This window comes from Heliconius melpomene, chromosome 15 (assembly GCF_056956725.1).
Source record: "Heliconius melpomene rosina isolate 202511_hmr_F chromosome 15, ASM5695672v1, whole genome shotgun sequence".
Lineage (NCBI taxonomy): Eukaryota > Metazoa > Arthropoda > Insecta > Lepidoptera > Nymphalidae > Heliconius > Heliconius melpomene.
Window position 1 is genome coordinate 5,003,996 of NC_140403.1, and position 22,900 is coordinate 5,026,895.

The 22,900-nt window shown below is 32.4% G+C and overlaps 2 protein-coding genes across 2 annotated transcripts; both read right to left on the reverse strand.

The window, feature by feature from the left end:
• Positions 1 to 20: 20 nt before the first annotated feature.
• On the reverse strand, positions 21 to 15,770 carry LOC146531417 (phospholipid-transporting ATPase ABCA3-like). Its single transcript, XM_085197980.1, has 31 exons — positions 15,631 to 15,770; positions 13,984 to 14,225; positions 13,577 to 13,902; positions 13,300 to 13,473; positions 12,977 to 13,224; positions 12,605 to 12,715; positions 12,378 to 12,522; positions 11,848 to 12,021; positions 11,551 to 11,766; positions 11,377 to 11,462; positions 11,164 to 11,293; positions 10,490 to 10,719; positions 10,043 to 10,208; positions 9,690 to 9,923; positions 8,993 to 9,134; positions 7,713 to 7,813; positions 7,056 to 7,275; positions 6,484 to 6,649; positions 6,003 to 6,218; positions 5,267 to 5,371; positions 4,682 to 4,853; positions 4,484 to 4,609; positions 4,242 to 4,365; positions 4,026 to 4,156; positions 3,316 to 3,440; positions 3,055 to 3,232; positions 2,674 to 2,835; positions 2,434 to 2,591; positions 1,971 to 2,259; positions 1,383 to 1,503; positions 21 to 931 (listed from the first exon to the last, which is right to left on the reverse strand). The coding sequence occupies exons 2-31, from the start codon at positions 14,220 to 14,222 to the stop codon at positions 751 to 753; spliced, it is 5,196 nt and encodes a 1,731-aa protein (XP_085054106.1). The 5' UTR covers positions 14,223 to 14,225; positions 15,631 to 15,770; the 3' UTR covers positions 21 to 750.
• Positions 15,771 to 19,991: 4,221 nt separating this feature from the next.
• mRpS7 (mitochondrial ribosomal protein S7) lies at positions 19,992 to 22,441 on the reverse strand. The gene is made up of 4 exons (XM_085198309.1): positions 22,225 to 22,441; positions 21,957 to 22,151; positions 20,825 to 21,059; positions 19,992 to 20,295 (listed from the first exon to the last, which is right to left on the reverse strand). Exons 1-4 carry the CDS (start codon positions 22,290 to 22,292, stop codon positions 20,077 to 20,079), a joined length of 717 nt encoding a protein of 238 aa, XP_085054435.1. The 5' UTR covers positions 22,293 to 22,441; the 3' UTR covers positions 19,992 to 20,076.
• Positions 22,442 to 22,900: the final 459 nt, after the last annotated feature.

The window sequence follows — 22,900 nt, forward strand, 5'->3', positions numbered from 1 at the left end:
AGAAATAATTATACAACGTCTTATTGATATAAAATATTTATTTTCTCTTATAAAAACACTATATCTAAAATATGAACATGATGTCATGGCAAGACTACCTTTGGTTTATATTTATATATAGGTAAATTATTTAATAAAATTTCTTATATTCATAGAAAATTCATTGTTATGCAATAATAAACACTTCTATTAATTGAAAGAAATTTTGTAATTTACGACCATTTTATTTGTGTTAAGCAAATATGAGTATGAAGATTGTGGCAAGTGTCGTTGCTTCTAATGTATGTCCCATATTATACTATCTAATCCGCTTTTATATCGCTATTATGATAGTCATATAAAAGTTTATTAGTTTTGAAAATATTTGATAAACATGTATCTTATAAACAATACGTAAATTTCATAAGAATGGGAATTTATATAATATAATGGATATATGGATGTACTGTAATATACGTTTTCTAATGTAGAATTTAAAAAAATATAATTATAAAAACTAAATTAAATCTAACAAATAAATATAACATTAATATTAAATAATTTAGTATACATAGAGAGAACTTCGTTCAATTTAGAAATAATAATATATAATAAATATAATATTTACTTACCGTAAAATAATCTTTAAAAAAATATTATAAAAAAATTATCTCCATGATTTTTTTATGTACAAAATCTAATAACCAGATATCCAACAATACTTATATTAAACATTTTATTTTAGCTATACGAGAAAATTATAATTTAATATTATCTTCCTTCTTGTTGATATTTAGTAAACTGTAAAAATATCTGTTCCAGTGTCGTTTGAAGTATGCTGTAGTCTTCGACGTCTAGTTCTCGTTTCGATTTTTCCATAATACCAAACATTGTTGACCAAGCCATACTGCGGTCCGGCAAATAGTAAGTGATTATACCTTGATATTCTTCCCTGCAAATTGTTCAACATTAAATGAATATCCAATGTTTTAAAAGATTTTGTTGGTATAAAGCGTTTTTCCAGCGGGTGGAATGGAACGGTACAATACACCATACATAATATATTTAAATATTGTTTGTTCATTATCTGTTTTTGTTTTATATTTGTGCAATCCTTCAAGAATTCGACGGAAACTGAGGAACAGAAGTGTTGATAGGTAGTGTGCCTTAATACTAGGTTTCCTCTGCCTAGTGCCTACACTGCTATGTTCGGAATATAGCATGAAGCTATAAGAAAAAAAATATATAATGACATTCTATAATTTCCTTAAAAAATAATATTTTTGCATCATAGAAAAAAAATGTTTTAGGTATAGGAGATACGTTACGACTTAGTTACGTTTTTAAATTATCGTAAAAGACACGTTTTTAAATCAAAATACAGTAAGTAACATCCTACTTACATCAATTTAGCGTCATTGTAGTGTGTAGTAACGAAATCTTTTACCGCTTGCACTTTACTTTCAGCCGATATTGAAGTTCTAGCTGGATTGTCGGCGTTCATTTTAATAGTTAAAGTGAAACCTGAAATAATGTTAGGCATTCTATCAAAATTATATAATTAATATTTTCATTTCTTCGCCTTGGTATCGAGGCTAAACGCAGAGTTGAGTTGAAACTGAACACGCTATGCCTCCAAAATTTGGCAGAAAATGGGGAGCGGAGTGTCTTATCACTAGGTCCTAGGTTAACACTTACTTAATACGTGGCCAATTCTTGGCTTATTGGACAAAACTTATTTAAAAAAACCTGCAAAATCTTCATAATTTTATTACTCAAATGTGATATATAAAGAAAAAAATGTATGGCTTATATCTTGAAAACGGAAAAACTTCGGATCATTCAATGTGGGGTAAAAACATCGTCATCATCGTCTATTAGTAGTATATTAGTTTGTCTATAAGTATTCTTTATAATAATAAAAAGTTTCGGTATCAGCCATAACTAAGACCAAAGCAAAAAAAAAAAGTGAAATCGCTATCAATGAGTACCTTCAGAGTATTTACTCTTCAAGTGCTGCGGAGAACCTATGCACTGGAAGCGGCCATTGACCATGATGGTGAGACGAGAGCAGAGCGCCTCGCACTCCTCCATGCTGTGAGAGGTCAGCACGAACGCCCGGCCTGCCCGCCTCGCCGCTCGTATGGCCCGCCATACTTGCCGCTTGGCCGCCGGGTCCACGCCCGTGGTCGGCTCGTCCACGAAGATCAACCGCGTTTTACCCAACATCGCGACCGCGGTACTCAGTTTTCTTCTATTTCCTCCTGAATATTGTTGTACCTAAAGGAATTGATTTAATAATTGATGAAATTATTTTTTTAATATAAAATGTCAGTCAAACGCAATTATAATTCTCATTGTCCAATATCATTACGAAATATTAACGTCGACTTTGAACTATGATTTCAAAGTAAGCTATAATGTTTTTCATTTATATTTCCCCGTAATACTTACCCGTTTGTCTAAATGTTTAGTAAAGCCTAAAGCGTTCGCCAAAATTTCTGCTCTCACTGAAGAATTTGCATATTTCAAACCACGGAACCGTGCGAAAAGATGCAGAGTTTCTCGTCCCGTCAATTCGCCGAAAACCGCATCGAATTGAGGACAATAACCTACACAAATATATTTATTAATTCATTTCTTTCAGTCATAAAAAAATACATTAAATTTAAAAGAGTCTGAGACAATACTCACCAATATTTGCATGAACTTTAGTTAGATCACTTTTAACAGAGTATCCTCTAACAAACGCATCCCCACTTGATATAGTTTCGTCTCCCATTAACATTTTAAATGTTGTTGTTTTACCAGCTCCATTCACTCCTAGCAGGCCAAAACATTCTGCTTCACTTACAGCTGTAACAATGGTAGAAAAAGTTATTATAATATCGATGTTTATAATGATAAACAAAATGTATTTTTGAATTCAAAATACTCGAGGTATTTGCAGTTTCTTTTATAGTACAAGCCTTGGGTGTAAATTTGACGATATTTAATCTTTTAAGTCCTTTTATTGTTATGGTAGTACATTGTGTGTGTGTGACAAAACAAAATGAATGTAATTTTTTTACTTACTGAAAGAAATCTGATCTACAGCGAGGTGATCCTTATAATATTTAGTGAGGCCACGAGAAACAAGAGCTATTTCAGGAGCCGTTTCATTGACATGATTTGCATGTTTCGCTTCATCCAAAACATCTGGATCCATAGACGACTCATTCAGAGGAGGTGCCTTTTTTCCTCGTGTAAAAAGCTGCAAATTATAAATTAAGAAAAAGAGTAACATAAAATAACTAGTCAAATCAAGTTAAGAGACAAAAACAATTGTTAACTTACTCTTTGTAACCAATTGTATTCAATGATCATCACTAACATCCAGAATAAAATGCAGGACGCCAGACTGCAGACAATATACCGCAAAGAGCCTGGATCTTCCCAATCAAAGAAAGGGTTTTCACGAACTAGAAAGAAGTTAAAATATTGTCTGCTTTATTGTACAGTTTATGAGTACCTATATGTAAAAACTGCGGATGCTGGATGGTAATCCACAGACTTTAGATATTTTATTATTATATAGTATCGATATTTTTAGGATATGTAGGATAGCTTTCTTGTCCGTCTCTCCGTTTTTCAAGACTATTTATCTCGAGATTGCATGGTGTTATCATGCTGAAATTAATATCAAATATTTATCAATCCGTCAAGCTTCTAAGTCAACGCAATCAAAAGATATGAGCATTTATGAATGAATTCTGCTGTATTTTGTATGAAATTAATCAAAATCTATTATACTCCCGACGACCCACATTTATAAAGCTTAGCACAAAATGAGACCTTACAATACAAATAAATGGAATAATCTGAATCATTACAAACTTATATTTGTAGGTCATATCATACAAAATAAGTGCAAATGTCCACATATTTAAATTTGTCAACTCCCGTTCACCTACAATTCTGAAATTTGTACGAGATCCTAAGAAATTTCCCTCGATGAGAGAGTCCGACTCGCACTTAGCCATTATTATTTTTATTTATATACTTACTACAACAATTTTTTGAAAAGTTTTCACATAAAGCGTCCATAGTGCATTCCGTTATGTTTGGAAAAATACTGGTCACATATCCGCAATACTCCAGACAAGAGTGCACTCTTAGACCAACTTGATTCATTTTTCTGTAGGAATAAATGTTTTGTCTAAATTATTATTTCTTAAAAAAATAATGAAAAAGTTTAAAAAAGAAATTAAATCAATCTTTACCTCGTTGCTGTAACTAAACTGTAGAGTGGGAAAAATGGTAAAATATAGTCCATAATTCTGGCTGCATCACCTGTATTCAAAGTTGGTAAAGACAACGCTTCTACTATTTGAGCTCCTATTAAACCTGTTAAAATAAAGCTTGCCTTAAAATTACCTACATTAATAACGAATAACTATATTATATATACTTAGGTGTCTACGAAGAATTACGAATGTTAATATTTGCAATTATAGTTACTTACCAAATAGAACGTTGACAAAAAACATAATGACGAATCCTAAAGCCGGACCGTTGAAAACAAGTGAGAAAAGGTAATGCAGAGGTAACATGGCTGCCCCATACACTATTATAAATAAGTAAAGGCGTCCTAAAAATAAATAAAGTATGTTAGTTTTCTATCTTCAAAAATTCTAAGTGTCTTAATGAGAAGCTAACTTGCCCAATTCAGCTACAGTAGACAAGCCGATGATTTGAAAGGCCGCACAAGAGATAATGATAGTGACGCTTATCACGCAGAACCAGAGCCAGTCGAACACGGCGGCGGCGCCCCACATGACGGCCGGCTGCATGCCCGCAGCTCGTTGAAGTAATTTTGCACGTGTAACACGCTCCTAAACACACACAACCAAATGAAGTAAAAGGAAAGATAGAATGAAGTAGAAGGAAAGTAGAGAATGAATTCACTTAACACTAGGTTTCCTCTGCCTACCCTGCTATATGCGGGTTACAACGTGAAGCAAACATAAATTATTCTATGAAAGCCTTTCAATAATTAATTTATTTTAAATTGTAACTTATGTTATTTTGTTGTAGGTACCTAAAGGAAAATAAGTTCAGTGGACATCAAGTCAAAATCCTAACCAAGTTCAATATAAGAGATTAACAATATAATATGTACATATATTTTGTATACATTGAAAATTTCATCCTCATTTCCGTGGACGACATTAAGAACATTTGAATCGTTCTAGTCCTGTTCTGTTCTAATGCTTTATCTAATTCTGATAAAGTTTTTGATTATTACCTTTATGTAAAACATAATGAAAACTGCACTGACAATGGCCAAACAATTTCCAATGGTGCCTGCAACTTGTGTCGATAGCAATGATACCAGCAACTGTAGGTCACCCTGTAATAATAAAAAAAAATTTAGAAAAATATTTCGAATGACTTTGAACGCGACAGTTGTGCGTTCACATGTTATTTGCCCCTTCTGGTAACGAGGCAATGCGCGGTTTAGAGCTCCGCCAGTCAACACGCAATGCCTAGAGAATTCTAAATCAGAAATGTACTTACAATCATCGTTAATGCATTTCTCTGACTGCATTCACGATGGAACACTTGGGAAGAAAATAATCAAAAGTAAGAAAAGACCCTAAAATCAAATCTGCTCAGCCATCTACAGCCAGTTCCAGGGCGACCACGAGTCACGACTAGTCAAATACACCTGCTGGCAGCACAAGCTTTAGTACTACCAGTACTCTGCAGCGAGATTTCTGTGACACCCCTACTTGGCAGCATTGAATGTAAAGATCGACAAACTTGATAAGACAATCTTTATATTCAAGGCTGCCACCATAACAATTTTTCGACACATTCTGGAAATTTTGAAATATTTAGATCTCATGTCATTAAAAGAGAAAAGGTTACTTCTTTGGCGCCCCATTTTGCCCCGATGCCATGTGTGGGGGGAAAAGGCACAAGTTACTGACCGTAAATAAACACTGAAAATATGGACATTAATTATTATAGAAACTTACATCATCATTGTAATTAGCTTCCAGAGGGTAGTTATATACTTTCATAATAGCTGAGGAATTTACTGCGCTGAGCATTGCCTCATGTAAGGTTGCAAGTGAAGTAGCCACATCGTGATAGCCAAAGTTACTGAACCAGGCTATACCCGACTCGTCGTCAAATGTAGCTCCTATTAGAAGCCTATTACGATATGCCGCCAGGACCACAGAATCCGACGTCTGAAATATTTAGTAATTATATTAATAGATTATTATGTAATGTATCTAAATGAAAAGAATCTATTTCAAAAGAGAATGTAAAATTGTTTGTTTGAGTGTATAAAAAAATAAAATACAATAAACATACGATAAGATAAGAAAGATGCGACAGCCATTAATTATCTTTGAGAAATTTGTTAAACGAACATTAAAAATTGTATTAAATATAGATAAAACTCCTTAGATAGTGATTTTTTTAAATTTCAATATAGAATTATAGTCTTACCCGTTCTAAATAATAATCTTCAATGTTCTGATCGTCAACTAACGATAGTTTCATTGTGTCTATATCGGCTGTATTATACAATGTCTTGTAACCTTCTCTTGCTAAGGAACCCAACGACGAAGAATTAGTGCCGTTAAATCTTAAAAATGTTTCTGTATTCATGTACCTAAAATTAGATTTATCAATTAGAGCTATATTCCACTAGATACTTTGGTTTTTGTTACTTGTAGCATATTATATAGCTTAGTAGTATCTATTTTATAAATATTTTGGTAGGTTACAATTAATAAATTTCAAATTATTTACAATTTATAATATTCGGAAAGTTAAGAAAAAATATATTGAGATGTTCAGTAAAATTTTTTAATTTCTTTTAAAGATATTGAGAAAAGAAACCTACACTAAGAACCTTGCTTTAACGGTTAGAGTCCAAAAGTTTGATGTGTCACACTTTTACATACAACGCTAACAAGTAAAAACGATTCATTAGGGACCAGTGGAGTTTTCCCATGCTCACCCTGCTAGAACTATTATTGCAATAAGAAAACAAATTTATTATCTTAATGACGTACCCTTCAGCCAGTGTCAATGTCCTGGGGGTGACCGTAGACTGTGCTGCCACTAAGTATTGTAAGATAGCAAAACTCAAGTTAATTTGCAGTATTGGTACCAAGATCTGTAACAATAGAAGCCCCCAGGATCTGCTCCACACCAAAAATAGTTTTAGCCAAACTCCGCTTACGTGGAGCCAGAGCAAACGTAAGCCAGTTTCATTGTCATCGCTTTGATTCACTGTAAATCAAAATTAAATTAAATTAAATCAGCTTCACGCTGTATCCCGCACACAGCAGGGTAGGCAGATGAAACCCAGTGTTAAGGCACTCCGTTCCCCACTTTCCGCCCAATTTTGGTGGCATTGCGTGTTGAGTGGCAGAACTCAACGCCCCGCTTTGCCTCTATATCAGAGCGAAGAAATGGAAATATAAACGTAAATAAATATTTAACTTCCTCGAGTGGGGATCGAACCCACAACTGTCGCGTTACAGTCACACCCTTGTGCCGCTGCGCCACGACGGCCTACTATAATATTATTAATTTATTATGTTAACCCAAAATATTTAAAGATCCATTCAAACACTTATTAAATAACAATCAATAGATAAATAATAATCGTATGAATAATGTGTGAAAATAGAGAAGAAATAAGATAAAACTTATATAGCGCTTACAAGTTTCCAATGATAAATCATCAACACTGGCATCTTGAGACACATCCGCTGTCGCAGTCGTGTCTTCTGATTCCGAACTAAGTTCCACGTCTGAACCTACCCTGAATTAAAAGATAAAAAATATTAACCAAATATATTAAAATCTTGTAAAATTGAATTCGATACACACATGTTCTTGTTACTTTACGTCAATAAATGGTTTACGCGTATAGCGATCTACAATGCGTTCGGTCATTTAAGGATGTATTATATTTGGGGTTGCTCTTAAATACGGTTGTTTGAGCTCTCTTTTTTGAGGGTACCGTGCCTTACCAGGAGAGAACCGGTCTAGTGCTGGGAGGGGTCAAGTGCAGGGATGTGTACGAACTTCAATATTTTTTTATTTTTTTTGTCGGTTTGTCTGTCGTTTGTTCAAATGTATTAATTTGGGAAGTTTCTCTTAACAATTAGTGTCTGTTTTATTTCAATCGGTTCATAAAAAAAATGTTTTGGCAATATGCGCAATTGCACAATATTAGTACAAAATAAAAGTAGTAGTAAATAAATAAATAAATCCTGAAATTGTTACGGATCCCTCGTTGTGCGAGTTGGCAACTCGCACTTGACCGGTTGACAATATTCTGTGATTCACTCCAGTGCTGTTGTACTGAACTCGCGTTTGAAGTGAGGTGCGTAATATGCACCTAAATAATAATAACAATCGTAGCACTTACAATTTGAAGAGGTTTTCGCATTACACAAACAAGTTATTGAAGTAGGTTAGTTACCCTCCGTGATAGACGAATGTTTAATCTATACATATAAGGTACGTTGGCGTTGGGGTATTATTCTGTTTTGATGTGTTAGACATTAGCGTAGGAAGAAGGGGGACCGGGTGGTCCACTCCAAAATAGTCTGGTGCCTACACCAGAAATTTTACTAATAAAAATTTTGTCCCGAAAAATTAAAAACAAAAAACACGTGTAGGAAAATATCTGGTCCAAAGTAGTCCAGCAATGCTTCAATAAGGTGCCGTCTATTAATCACATGTGGTCGAAAGGGTGGAGGGGGGGTGTAGTAAGATATTATGTGTATTTATTTTGCAAGATGCTTGGTAATCCGTGATCCTAGGACGATGTCCATTACGATCTTGCCTCATCACCGATCTTACCCAAACGTACTAAGTATACTCAATAAAAATGTATTTTTACAAATAAATACGTTGACGTACCCATATATTATACCTACATGTTAATAATTTGATCGAATTTCTCTTAAAATAGAAATTATTTAGCACTCACGACATAAAGACATCCTCCAATGTAGTAGCGACTAATCCATAGCTTTTGAATTGTATATTGTTTATAGTTCCTTCAAGTTCATTTAGTAAATCTTCAAAAACATGTGAGTATTCATTAGGTAGATTATAAGTAACTTCTTTGCCTGCAATATTTAGACACACTTACTTACTTATCTATAAATATGTTGATATAAAATAAACTAAAATAGTGTTATCCCATTACTATGAATATTTAGGGCAATCGTGGCGTAGGGGCACAAGTGCGACTGATTGTGGGTCCGATCCTCATTCGAGGAAATGAAATATTTATTTATATTTATATTTTCATTTCTTCGCTTTGGTATGGAGGCAAAGCACGCCGTTGAGTTCCGCCAATCAACACGCAATGCCTGCAGAATTCGGCGGAAAATGGCGTACGGATTATCCTAACATTAGGTTCCCTGTGCCTACCCTGAGGGTTGCAAGATACAGCGTGAAGCTACGATTTTATTTACATTAAATCATAATAGCTGAAGTGACTCAAGTTTACTTTCAGGTAAAATTCTAATCTAAACTTCATTGCTATTCAAAGTACTTGTTATTAAAAACATACAACACTCATTGTGACTCATCAAAATACTACATTTATTGTGTTATATTATAGAAGATTTACTAGTTTACAAACAAATACTATAATTACTGATAATAAAATTTCTTACCATGATCTTCCTTTACCATAGTGCCTGGTATGTATCTTCTAATTAACGCAGTACATTGGTCAGCTTGAAAATCTCTATTTTTAACTATGACAAGAGTGTATCCAACGCCGTAGTGGTGCTTTAAGAAATACGGAGAGCCGATACACTGAAGACGACCACTCGACATAATTGCAACGCGATCGCCAAGATAGTCGGCCTCGTCCATAAAGTGTGTCGTTAAGATGATGGATCTCCCTAGACGTAATGTTTAATTAGAGATCAGATGTCATTGACAGATTAAAATAAAATTCTTGCCGGCTTAAAACAATCTTAGTATGATAAAGTCTAATTTTCCGTAATATAAATATTATTACCTTTCTTTTCTTTTTGAAGCAAGTCCCACAAAGCTCGTCGGGACGAAGGATCCATACCAGAAGTAGGTTCATCGAGGAGAACCACTCGTGGTCCACCACTGAGAGCAATTCCAACACAAAGTCTACGTTTCTGACCGCCCGATAGACCTCTCGCTAAGTAATGTCTCTGTGTAAACGGAGTAATAAAATTAACGACGAAATTAAAATGAACAACGAATACAATTTTTAAGTTCCCGCTGTATCTCACACCTAGCAGGGTAGGCTGAAGGAACCCGGGAGCCCAGTGTTAAGAGCGAGGAAATATAAATATTAAATATTTTCTCGAATGGGAATGCACTGTATAATCACTGTAAACATGACTGTTTACAGTGATTATACAGTGCTACGCCATGGCTCTCCCCAACCAATTACCAACCAATAGAAATTGTGAACTAAAATGAAATATACCTTCTCCTGCATCTCCAACCTATCAATGAGATTATCTATCTCATTGTCAAGATCGTCGCCGCTGTATCCTTTAAGTCTGGCGAAGAACTCTAGATGTTCGCGGACAGTCAGCTCGTTGAAAACAACGTTGTGTTGCGGGCAAAGACCAAGATGAGAACGGGCTAAGCGTGTTTGCGTAGACATGTTGTATCCCGCTACCCACACGTTGCCTTGAGTGATTTCCACATTACCTTCAATTTTACAGAAAGTGTTAACATATTTTCTTTCATTATCTTTTGAAATCTATTCACCATTCTTTTTTTATTAAATTCTGTTGATGTTAATGATCGGCATATACTCGTATTTCTTGTAAATTGTATTTAAAAAAAATATTGTTGAGTTTGTGCCGACTCTCAGATCTGCAGAACTGATAGATTTTTTTTATTTCGATCTTAATAAGTAAACACTTGTAATAAAAATAACAAAGAAAATAAAGAATAATTATAACAATATTTTCTAAACATTAATTACTTTCTAACTAAAGGATTTTCTACCGAACAATACTTAAAGTATTAAATTAAAGGCAAAACTGATTAAAAAGTATTTAATAATAAACATGTTCAAATTAAAAAGTACACAAAGGTATATGTTTTTTTTTATTATAATGTCGTACGATATACCTGCATTTATTTTACCTGTTAACATTGAAATCGTTGTAGATTTCCCAGCTCCATTATGTCCCAGCAGAACAGTTATTTGATCATCAAAAATATTCAAATTCAAATTATTTACCGCCACATTATTGCCATAAACTTTAGTTAAATTCTGTAACGAACATTATGAACTTATCACTTACTTATGTGATTTTTTATTTAAGATATTAATTCTTAATTCAAAAATACACTTACAATCATTTTCACACCAACATCAAGATCCATTGGATCCTTTTCTTTAATCGTCTCGTACGTATCAGTGGCACCAAAAAGCGTATCATCTGAAATATTACTTATATCAAAAACTTTTATTTTTCACCTAAACATGAATATTATAAAAACAAAATAATCATAAAAATCTCAACTAACCATAAACTACTTTTCTAGACGAACACCAAAATGATTTTTGAAAAGGGAAATACCAAGGTTTGGGGGCTCCATAAGGACCCGGTAAGACTTGTTCCAAATATAGTGCAATTAACATATAAAGTACGCTGTCAAAAATTAAAAAGATACAAATATGTCCAAACAACAACCTGTTGGAGTCGACTGAATGAGTAGCGAAAAATTCACCCCATTGCATGCCTGTAATTGAAAGGACGTTTGAAAAATATTATAGAAAAAAATATTATTAATTGAAAAAAACAACAAATGTCTCATACTAACCCTCACTGTTCTCTTTGCCTAATATCAATTGAAATCCAAAAGACATGGCTGAGTTAATACTGATACACGAGATAGCCTGAACAGCAAGGGGTACCTCCACATCTATACCCAACAAAACGGCTGGGATAAAGGACATAAACCATATAACTCCACCAAACAACGCCGCTGTGCTTGCTATAATAATAATAAATTAAACATATTTAGTCACAAATTTTTACTTAAAGAAAATACCTAAATCAATTTAATTACTCATTACGTCAACCTATTTACGTAGGTAAATAAATTTTGTTAAGAATTATTCTGATAAAACGTCTACTGATAATATAGACAAAAATTATATATTTAATCGTATTAATTTAAAAACCACTATAATAATACATATGTGGAGGGAAAGCTTTGTGCTTCTTTTAACGATTACACCGCAGTCAGAAGGGTGCGAAGTTGGAAACTGTTAAAGTTAACATGGAGTCAGGTCTAAATTATTTATAAATTTATTAAAATTTGATATCAAAAAAACTAATAATATATACCTTTTAAAAAAAAACCGCTTATCATGAAGCAAAAAAATATGGTGCAAGATAAATACAATGTAATGTAGAATAGTAGAACAGTCCACGGAGTATTAGTGAAGACGGCGTAGCCGCTGTAGCCTTGCTCGGTGGTGAACCAGTTTATCTGAAAATATATTTATTCATAATAAATGAATCCGTCGCATACTCGTATATATCTATATTTGATTTAATTGTGATCTACAAACCTTCAATATAATGACGATAAGAATTGTAATTATAAACATATATATCATTTGTTTAAAGAACCACGCTGTCCAATGTAGCCATGTATTGAGACCCATTATCTTCATTGTCTCCTGGAGTAAAAAACAAATATTAAAGATTTATTGATTTTTGAGTGGTTTTTTGATATTTTTGAGTGGCGGAATGCAACGCTGCTCTTATAATGTTAAAAATTCATTTCCTAGAGTGAAGATTGAACCCACAACCTTCGCGTTTACAAGTCACACGCTTGTATTACTCCGCCAAGACTGGCCTCAACTGGCCTGGTGATATTAATTAATTAGTTAATTTATACGACATTAACAGAACAATTTATTATATAGTATATTTTGTACCTTGAGTTGGAGTTCCTTTTCAACAGTTACAGATCGCACAATGTTTACAGCTGTATAACTAAAACTAAGCATAAAAAACATAGGGAATATAAATATCAAAGCCTCCACGGCGAGATCTTCGACATATGGCGGATGAGGGTATCTTTGTAAATTTACTGTGAAAGCATTTAATTTTTCACCAGCGAAACGGGATATCAGTTCCATAGATATAGATTGTTGTATCGCTATAAACAATTCATTGACGTAACCTATAAAAATAATTTTATTATTAAATGTCATTTTAATCATTAAAAAATTATTTTGTTTAATTATTTATGCGCTACCTGGATCATTTCCTCCTTCCCAAGAATAAGGAAACCTTGGTCCTGGCAATTCAAAAAGTGGGAAAGTATTGCCGGTACGCCAATTTCGTCCTCCAATGCCAAGAATAGAGTTCAACCGAGGTCTTTCTGGAAATCTGATTGCGTAGCTCACGTTATTTGGCAGTTGTGTTGTCCCTAAAAAATATTATAAAATTTTTGTTAGAGTACTGCTCTCACGTGATTTTTTACCAGATATTTCTAGTAAAATATTTAACTACAGCATAAATTTTCTACGAACCTAGCAAACTGTCATCAAATTCGATGGCGGCGATAACCCGACGAATATCTTGTTCATTGCCGTATATAGATCTCAGTTGTGAACTACTGTTATAAGGTGTTATTCTAACTAAGCGCTTTGCAATTTCGTATATGATAGTAGTATTTAAATCTTCAGGAATCTCTATAGATATATCAGGAATATTTATGTCTTGTTCAGCTATGATAGATATTAAGTCCCTTAAATTTAAAGCAAACAAATTTACAATGGCACTTCGAACTACGTCGTCCAAAATAGGGCTCTGTGGTGAGTAGGCCAAGGAGAGTTCACGAAAATCTAGGGTTGCGCTGCAAAAATAGAATTATTATTACTACAAAAAAAAAAATACACTTAAAAAACACTTTTAAAATAATACTTTTTGTACTTACATAACCTCTCTTGAAAAGTTTAGACTGTATGCAGGTATAGGTGGGTAGGTTATGGTTCCCTGCTTAACGGGCTCTATTTGCTGACGTAAAATAAGAACTAGGGTCATTGTCACAACTGGAAGCAGCAATTCTATCAAAGTCTGTTTGCGATGCCGCCATTGTTGTAAAAAGTTTTTCCACATAAGCAAACGGAACTTCATCCAAGAGCTGGCTTCCTTAAACTCTTTCGTAACTTTCATTTTCTGAAATTCAATTTTCTTTGAAAATTATCAAGGAAATTTATTTGTGCCCATTGTCACAAAATTCCAAAGAAATGATATTATATAATCTCTTTTCAAAGAATCCACCAAGTAGAAAAATAAAGACTAGCAAAATTTAAACCTAGCAACTACTGTGTAGGATGATCGCCATATTGTGTAGGTGATCTAACGAGTAGTGCTATTAATTTGCTTATTGCCTTATTGCCCTAGACACGACAGAGGAAACGTTGTAGACTGACTTTGATCCACTTAAACTAATTATATTATTATCTAACTTATTATATATTTAGGTCATCTTCATCTTTTATTTCTTTTATTTTAATTTTACTATTATTACTAATTATCAAAAAATATGTTTAATAAAAATATAGGCTAGGTGCTGTGCTGTTGTTTACACGGCAACAGAAATACTACAAATCTTTTTTTAATTCAAATATCACAGTTCATGAGATACAGCCCGGTGACTGACAGACAACGGACAGACAGCGGAATCTTATTAAAAGGGACTCGTTTTAACCTTTGGGTACGGTACATTACACTACAATTACAGAAAATTTATTTATAAATATTCTAATGATTAAAACTATTTAATGTAAAACACAAAAATGTCACTGATCAAAAAAAATCAAATCATAAGATTAAATGTTTATTATTTGACAATATGTTTTTTTCTATAAATGTAGAGTCCAAAGAGGAATGACTGTACCCAAATTGTCTAGTTTGCTAATTTTGTAACCGTAGATGTTTTTATCAGTTAAATGAAATTCCAAATCGATAGTAAGGAGGAGCTCGGAACGCCATAATAAAAGAACCATACCATACCAAGGACGAATTTCAAACTGTAAAATTGATTTATTATTTAAAAAGTTCTAATGAAGCCTAGGATTTATAGTATATAAACTATCCATGTTTTTACCAGTCTGTTGTTTGCTGCTGCATCGTACTTTCCAAAAATATTAAGGATATATCTAAGTTGGTATCTATTTATAAACGTGAGACCAATATATATTTTTAAATTTTTGGCCAAATACTTTAAATAAAAATAATAAGATCGTAGTTACATTTGATAGCTTAAAACATATTATTCGTTCCATACAAAGTTGGTAGACATCTAGGACTCCTGGAGAGATGTCATGCATAGGAGAGCAATTATGGGGCCTTAGTTTATTCTGTATAAGATTAGGCCTCCGATTTAATATCACGCGTTTTACGCACAGCTACTTAGATAGCACAGGTCTTTGTTTTGTTATTATTAATAATTTTAGAAAAGAGGGAAATTTGTAAAAGTATGGAATAGATTGGATTCAATTTCAAGACTCCTGCAAGGTAATATCCAATGCAAATCAACACAAAACCTATATTAACAAAGAAATGCTTGTAAACATACCACTATCAATTTTTTTTAATTCTTCCAACCACAATTTCACAAATAATATTTATTAAAGTTAATTTACGGTCTATAAACTCTGCGATTAATTAAACTGAAAATGAGTATCCACTATTGGAACTTTTATGAAATCTATCGATATATTTTATGAATAATAGAACGTTATATGAAATGCACTGAAAACACTACACTCGACCTCACGCACCTATCAAATAAACGACAATCGCCGTCGCAAGTATATCTTATCAACATAATATATAGGTATCTAAATAAATCTTGCTAATTACGTAGGTATATATGTCAATATAAATAGTTTCAATTATAAAAATATTTTTTTATATTAATTTAATTAAATTAATTCAATTTAAAAAATGCAACAGCCTTACGAAATAATTGTACTGCAACATTGTTTTTTTTTAAGTTCACCCTATATCCCGCACTTATTAGGGTTGGCGGAGGGAACCTAGTGTTGAGATACAACACTCCCATTATGATATTTCTGTTCTCCACTTTCCTCCGAATTTTGAAAGCATTGTGTTTTGAGTAACGGAACTCAACGTTCCGCTTTGGCTAATTTTCAGAGAGAAGAAATGAATATGTTACATATTTCCTTCCCTCGAGTGGGAATAGAACCTACAACCCGTCACTTACTGCCGCACGCTTGTGCCTCTTCGTCACGACTCTCCTCAACTATTGAATACCGATTAAAATATTGTTTTAATATTTATATCACTAGTTAAACGTCATGTTACACAAAAAATTTTTTTGTATCATCTACAAATATGTTTATAGTATTTCTGGTATGAAAAATGATAACAGTAACAATTTTCCGCTATCTCTCTAATCATAACCGCAAAGATATTGATTTATTGATAGCTTGAGTTTTGGGAATATATTATGAAAATAATTGCGCATATTTTTGCTATTTTATAGAACAATAAATAATAACTAAATCCAACATAAAATAATAAATAAAAAATAATTAATAAAATAATTTGTCCCAAAAAAAAACTTGTGACTTCAAACAACGAACTAAAAAGTAAAAAAAAAAATTGTACATAAAGTAAACCGTACTTTGATTTTGTTAAACAAAAATAATTTAAAAATATATATAATTTTGACGTCTGTTTCAAGCTAATGCTACAAACACCTTACTACAATATCTAATCACTAAGGGCATATAATATGGCACCGACATCAAAATTATAAAATCTTTTATTTCAGGAAAAAGTCGGAAAACTATACATTTGGAAACTACCTTATATTCTTATATTCCTTAAAAGGGTGGCAAAATTCGGTGTTAAAGCCGCTAGTTCAAGTGAAGTATCAGATGAAAATGCTCTGGCTAAGCTAAACCTGAATTTCAGAAAAAGCTTGAGATCTACAATTATTGCCCGGAACCCTCGGTAGACGAGTCCGACTCGTGCTTGTCCGGTTTTTTTAACACTTTTGACATACTATATCTTTAGTTTCATAAATAATTTTTGAAAAATACAAATATATTTCTTTAATTCATTAATTTTGTTTATAATATACCTTAATGGATTATTAGATAGTGAATTAAATCAGGTTCTTTCCATCAGTTCTTTATCTTAGTGATAAATATTATCACTGAAAGATTTATTTCCAATAACAAATACTAAGTATATAAAATCGTATATTGAACATATACCTACATACGGTATACTCGTATCTCATATTCAGATGAACTTCTGGCAAGCTCACCATTAGAAAATATCGATCAATCGGTGCGAGTCGCACTCGCCCACTGAGTGCTCCATTTCCTGGATTGTAAGTCAATGGTTATAACTTTTAAAACTTGACAAACTTAAGTAACAAGCGTATGCACTCATTTTATATAGGTAGAAGTACCCTATAGGTTTTGATTACGCGGTAAATTTCGTACAAAGTGCAGCAATGCATACATGCTCGTATCATTTGATTGGATTAAGGGACCGTTGACCTAAATATTTGATATTAATTTCAACTTGATACCTCAATGCCATCTCGAGATAAATGGTTGTTGAACAGACGGACAACAAAGGGTTCCTACAAAGGTTCCGTTTTGATCTTTTGATGTATGGAACCCTAAAAATGCAGCAAAACGATGCATGAACTATGTCACCCGTTCCATGAACATGATGTAAAACCGAAGGTCCGAAGCATATTAAGAAAACTTAGTAAAACAGAGATCTAATGAGGAACCCTGCTATCCCAGCTGAAGTTTAATAGATATGAATATAACACCTTAAGATATTACTTAAGTACAATGTAAATGAAAGTAGCACGGCAAAGGCCATAAGTTCCACGCAATGCAAGTTGCGGGATGTACTTAACTAGTATTGCAAAATTTTTTGTCTCTTGAATTTTCGGCTATTACTTAACTTCGGTGTATGTGGAAGTAAATAGAAAGAACTCTTTCTTTGTTTACATCCACTTCTGTAATCACACGTTGAATGATTCATTCGTATTAAAATTTTATCAAGACTATGGATGAATCATGATAAGACAAGACATATATATTAAAATTTCAAATAATTATTAAACAACTAAAAGGAATTATCTGGCAGTCTAATTTCAATATCCAATTCCCCAGAATTAATCGGGCGGAGTGACGTTAGCGATACTTGTCTTTCGGTCACCGTTGACAACCCATAAAAGTGCCAGCCAATTATTTGATTCGTCCTTATAATATACCCTCTATGGTCATCATTTCTAACAATATACAGGATGGAATTGTCAGCACCACTTTAAATGAAACACACAGTTTTAACTACTCTATAAAGCCTAATATAATTCAGAAAAAAAAATAATTCCCAAAAATGAAAAAGTTATTTTTTCTAACAAAATTATAATAAAATTATCGTTTTAAAATAAAATGCCATTTGTAAAGTATAACATAAACACGCACACACGGATGGATAGTGTCGTGAAATGAAAAAAAATCCTACGTCCAAACTGTTGAAGTACCTTGATTAATTTCTTTAGTTCTGGGTTTGAAATATTTTACCTTGTATATTTATACCCCTTAATATTAAGCTTGTTTTTGGTTTAGTTTTAGATGTCGATTTGCTTGTTTTTTTTTAAATATGAGGAAAAAAAGAGTCTGCAAGTATATAAAATTTTATCACAATCGAAGCGGTTTATCCCTGATTAGACTGACAGATAGTTACTTTCGAGTTTATAATATAGGTATAGATTATTTATTTTATACTGCCTAGATATTCCTGAGGATATCCTGGTTGCATTCTACGTGGAAGTCTACTCGGACCACGTGAGAAGTAATCAGCTTCCCCAGGTTCACCGCCCTCTGACTGACATGTCTTTACGAACAGGCTTTATTATTTTTACAAGTTAGTGTACTTCTCGCTAGTATTGGACCGTAAGATAGATATTTGGTTTTGTGCCTGGTAGAAAAAAATAGCCAAGTCAAATTTGTAAGTGAACTCGTTCGTTCAAAAAATCGTTAAATATAGAGATCTCCCATTTTTTTGACGGGAAGGTCCAGAACGACGCGTCTTTTTTTTGGATTGCTAACATTGTACTGCAGAAATGACGTCAAATTAAAATCATTATTTATTTTACACATTGCCAGTGAAACATAACTAATGATTATACAACTATATAATCATTAGTTTTATTCATTACGTTATCACAGTATATCATCATCATCATCATCATCATCAGCCTGTCCTCATCCACTGCTGGACATAGGCCTCTCGTAGCGTAATGCAGGACGTCCTCCAGCCATATCGGGTGACGATATTCGCAAAGTGGCGAGCAACGGCTGGATGCGAAGAGCCGAAGATCGAGCTCAGTGGCGTGCCATTGGAGAGGCCTATGTCATAGTATATAATGGACAATAATATTCATAATATTTCATACTATATAGCATAGAATACGTAAATTATAGAGATCATATCATTTTTCTAACATCGATTGCGTTTAACTGCTGTGAAATATAATGTAGCAGATAATATTATAACACCTCGCAGTATACCACTCGCTATTTAATGTCTGTGCAATATATGATTTAATTAACAATAATAATTTATGATGATAATTATAACATACATATACATATTTAATAAAATATGATTAATAATAGTTTTGTACATATTAGCATTAGCAATTATTTCATATCAAGTAATGGAACATGTATAAATATAAATTGGATAAAATGGGCAATAGTATTTTAAAAAAAGTATAAAATAGCGTTTATCGATTGTACGATGTTCACAAATTTATAAAGCTTTGGAATATAGGTATAGCTAGTTTAACTTCTGTCCTACTGAATTACTTTCGCTATCCGCATTTGTCACAATTACAACAGTGATTTGAAAATATGAAAAAAAAGACAATTCAATATATCATAATTTTTTTATTTCTTTCACTGTTAGGTAATATTATCTACATTTTTAAAACTTAATGAATATTTTTATAGTTTTACTGCCATCTGTAGTGAGCATATGCCCTATTAGCTTCACACTGGCGATGAAGATCTTGCTTTCTCTTAACTACCTTGCCAGTGTTATTTGCGGCATCAAGTAATTCCCATGCAAACTGTTGTGGAAAATGTATAGTTCTTTCTTTGTCATTCGTAGCCTCCAACAACCATTTTATTGATAAAAACAAAGATCTCTTTTCTGTTATAGGTCCAGGAACCTAAAATTAAAAGCAATTTTAGTTTTTTTTTAATGCTTAACACTATATTCCTTATAAAGTAGGGTAGGCAGACAGATCCTAGAATTATGACACTTCATTCACCACTCTCTGTGCAGTTTTGTAAACATTAAGTGTTAGAGGCAGAACTGAACATTGCACTTTTTGTTATTACCTGAATGATAAAAATCATTCAAACCCTCAAGTGGAATTGGAACCTACAAGTGTAGCATTTATAGACAGAAACTGTGCTGCTGCGCTACAACAGCCTCAAATTTCAGTAAACATTACATAAATTATAAAAATTTTCAAATATAATGAATAGAAACAATTGAAGACATTGTCTCACAGTTAGATAAAGCTGGACTATAAATGTTAAGGTAGTGGGTTAAATTTCTAATCAGAATTAATTATTATCAACACAGTGTCAATTCAAGTAGGAAACAGAGAAGGGAGTTTCTTGACACTGGGTACCCTTTGCCTACTCTACCTGTCAACAAAAAGTGTGACTGAAAAAAAGTTATGTAAATACCTGATAAGTTATTCCGCCTCTTTTTATTGGTAGTAATTGTAATAATGGTTTCGAATTTTCTACAGCTTTATGCAAAATATCCTTAGGACTTAATAAAATTTTTGCTTTTTCCTCAGGACTTGAAGCCAAATGATAGCGCTCTATTTGTATTCTTTTAATATTTTCAAATGACTGCTCAACAAGACTGCGAGCTAATTTCTTATTACCCATTTTCATAACATGATTAATTACTTTGCTGAAAAATTGATATTAGAATAAATACATAACACAAATTTTGAATTTAAATGTCATAAATTATATTTCAACATATGCCAGTAGATGGCAACTTCCTCTTTTATATAATTGGATAACTTGTATTTACTTTTACTTAATTGTTTTATTAGTGTACATAATTTTATGGTTTCATAAAATCATCTAGATTTTTTCTGGAATAACCTTCTCAATTGAGACTTTAAATTTGAAAAAGAAAGTCTATCAAAGTCAATTTTTTATTTTTTATTCTTGATTTTATTTTAACAATATATTTTTAATGTAAAGAATTTGTGATATTGTGCTATACTCTGATGATGTCTATATATATTGCCAGAAATCAAGGACCAAATAAACTACAATTATTATTTTTTTCTTCTTTAAATTAATTAATTAAAGATTATTTTGTAAAAGTTATTAATAATCTTTTGTTAAATGCCAAAAAAGTAAAAGTATAATACCTAATATTACAAAACATATATTGTAGTCTTTATATTATACATGAAATTGTTCAGGAACTCTTTTAGAATTCCCAAAAAATAAATGCAGATAAACTCAACTCTCACATTCATATTTAAAAAAGTACAGCAAATGACAGACATAAGACTCTTTGTAGATTACTCTTAATGTAACATTGTAATTTTTCTATTGAAAAGAGCAACCATTTGCTAGCTCTTTTTAGAAGAAAGATTCTAAGTCACTTCTAGCTCACATGATTCAAAAGTGCTTGATTCTCTATTTAAATAAAGAATATTTTACATTTAAATATAGATCTGTTACCAATGCAAATCATATATACAAAAATAGAGAGCTTTATCTTTTATCGTAATATTATGATTAAATCATTCCTCACTCTATGTGTGTAATTAGAACAATTGCTTACTTTACTAAAGCATCATGATATACAGACGAAGTTTCATACACAGCAGGAGGTTTAACAGGAACTGCAGCTAACTTTGTTAGTTCTCCATTCTCAATTAATTTAGCTTGGTCTTCTTTACGAAATATAGGATTCTTAAAATAGTCGGGAAAACTAGTAGGTCTAGGGTAATATCTATACTGTAAAAGTGAAGGCTTGCTGAAAAAAATAACAAATGAATAAAACATGATATAAAATGACTATAATAGATTATGAAAGTTTCGTAACTTACAAAGTAACATTTGATGACTTAAAAACACATTTAGTAATTACACAAAATTTTGGGCCGATATTTGTCATCCTTATAAGTAACTATATTGAGGATTGCATATATGTACAAGACGATAATTATTTTGTGGTGTCAAGTAATATGAAACCAAAATTAATATTAAATTATCTAAGTATTCCAGGTTATATTTTTATTTTTGACATATACAAATTCAGTCCAGTGTCAAATGTCAATTTCAGTTCCTTCAGTGTTGCAAGAGTAGCAAGAAGAATAGCAAGTAGCAACCACACTCGCAGCACAGAACCAATGAATGAATGAATGAATGAATGAATGAGTAAATGTGTTCTGTGCACAGTACACATATTATAAAATCAGACATTTCAAAAAGTGACATTTTATTATTTTATATAGAATACAACTTCATTGTTTGCCTTCGTTATTTGGCTTTTGCTTTATGGATGCCTTCTACTTTATTTTTTTTCTAGGGTTCTATCGTCTTCCATTTTTAACACACTTTTTTAAAGTGTTTGTGTTTATTTTGTCTTGACAACGTCTTTTATATCAAAAAACACCTGCTGCTGGCACAATAAGGCATGACTTACTTACGCACAAAAAGGCATGACTTATTAGCACGTTCCTATGATCCTACGAATTAATGAATGGAAATAAATGTTAATTT

Bases quoted from the DNA above. Each gene is read 5' to 3' on its own strand.
- LOC146531417 (XM_085197980.1), bottom strand. From the start codon at position 14,222: ATGAAAGTTACGAAAGAGTTTAAGGAAGCCAGCTCTTGGATGAAGTTC. The intron at 11,767-11,847 runs GTTAGTATGAGA...TTTCAATTACAG, and splicing joins AGGCAAAGAGAACAGTGAGG to GCATGCAATGGGGTGAATTT. The intron at 9,924-10,042 runs GTAATAATATTT...CATTACGTCTAG, and splicing joins GCTTCAAAAAGAAAAGAAAG to GGAGATCCATCATCTTAACG.
- mRpS7 (XM_085198309.1), bottom strand. From the start codon at position 22,292: ATGACAAATATCGGCCCAAAATTTTGTGTAATTACTAAATGTGTTTTT. The intron at 21,060-21,956 runs GTAAGCAATTGT...TCAATTTTTCAG, and splicing joins TATCATGATGCTTTAGTAAA to CAAAGTAATTAATCATGTTA. The intron at 20,296-20,824 runs GTATTTACATAA...TTTTAATTTTAG, and splicing joins GAGGCGGAATAACTTATCAG to GTTCCTGGACCTATAACAGA.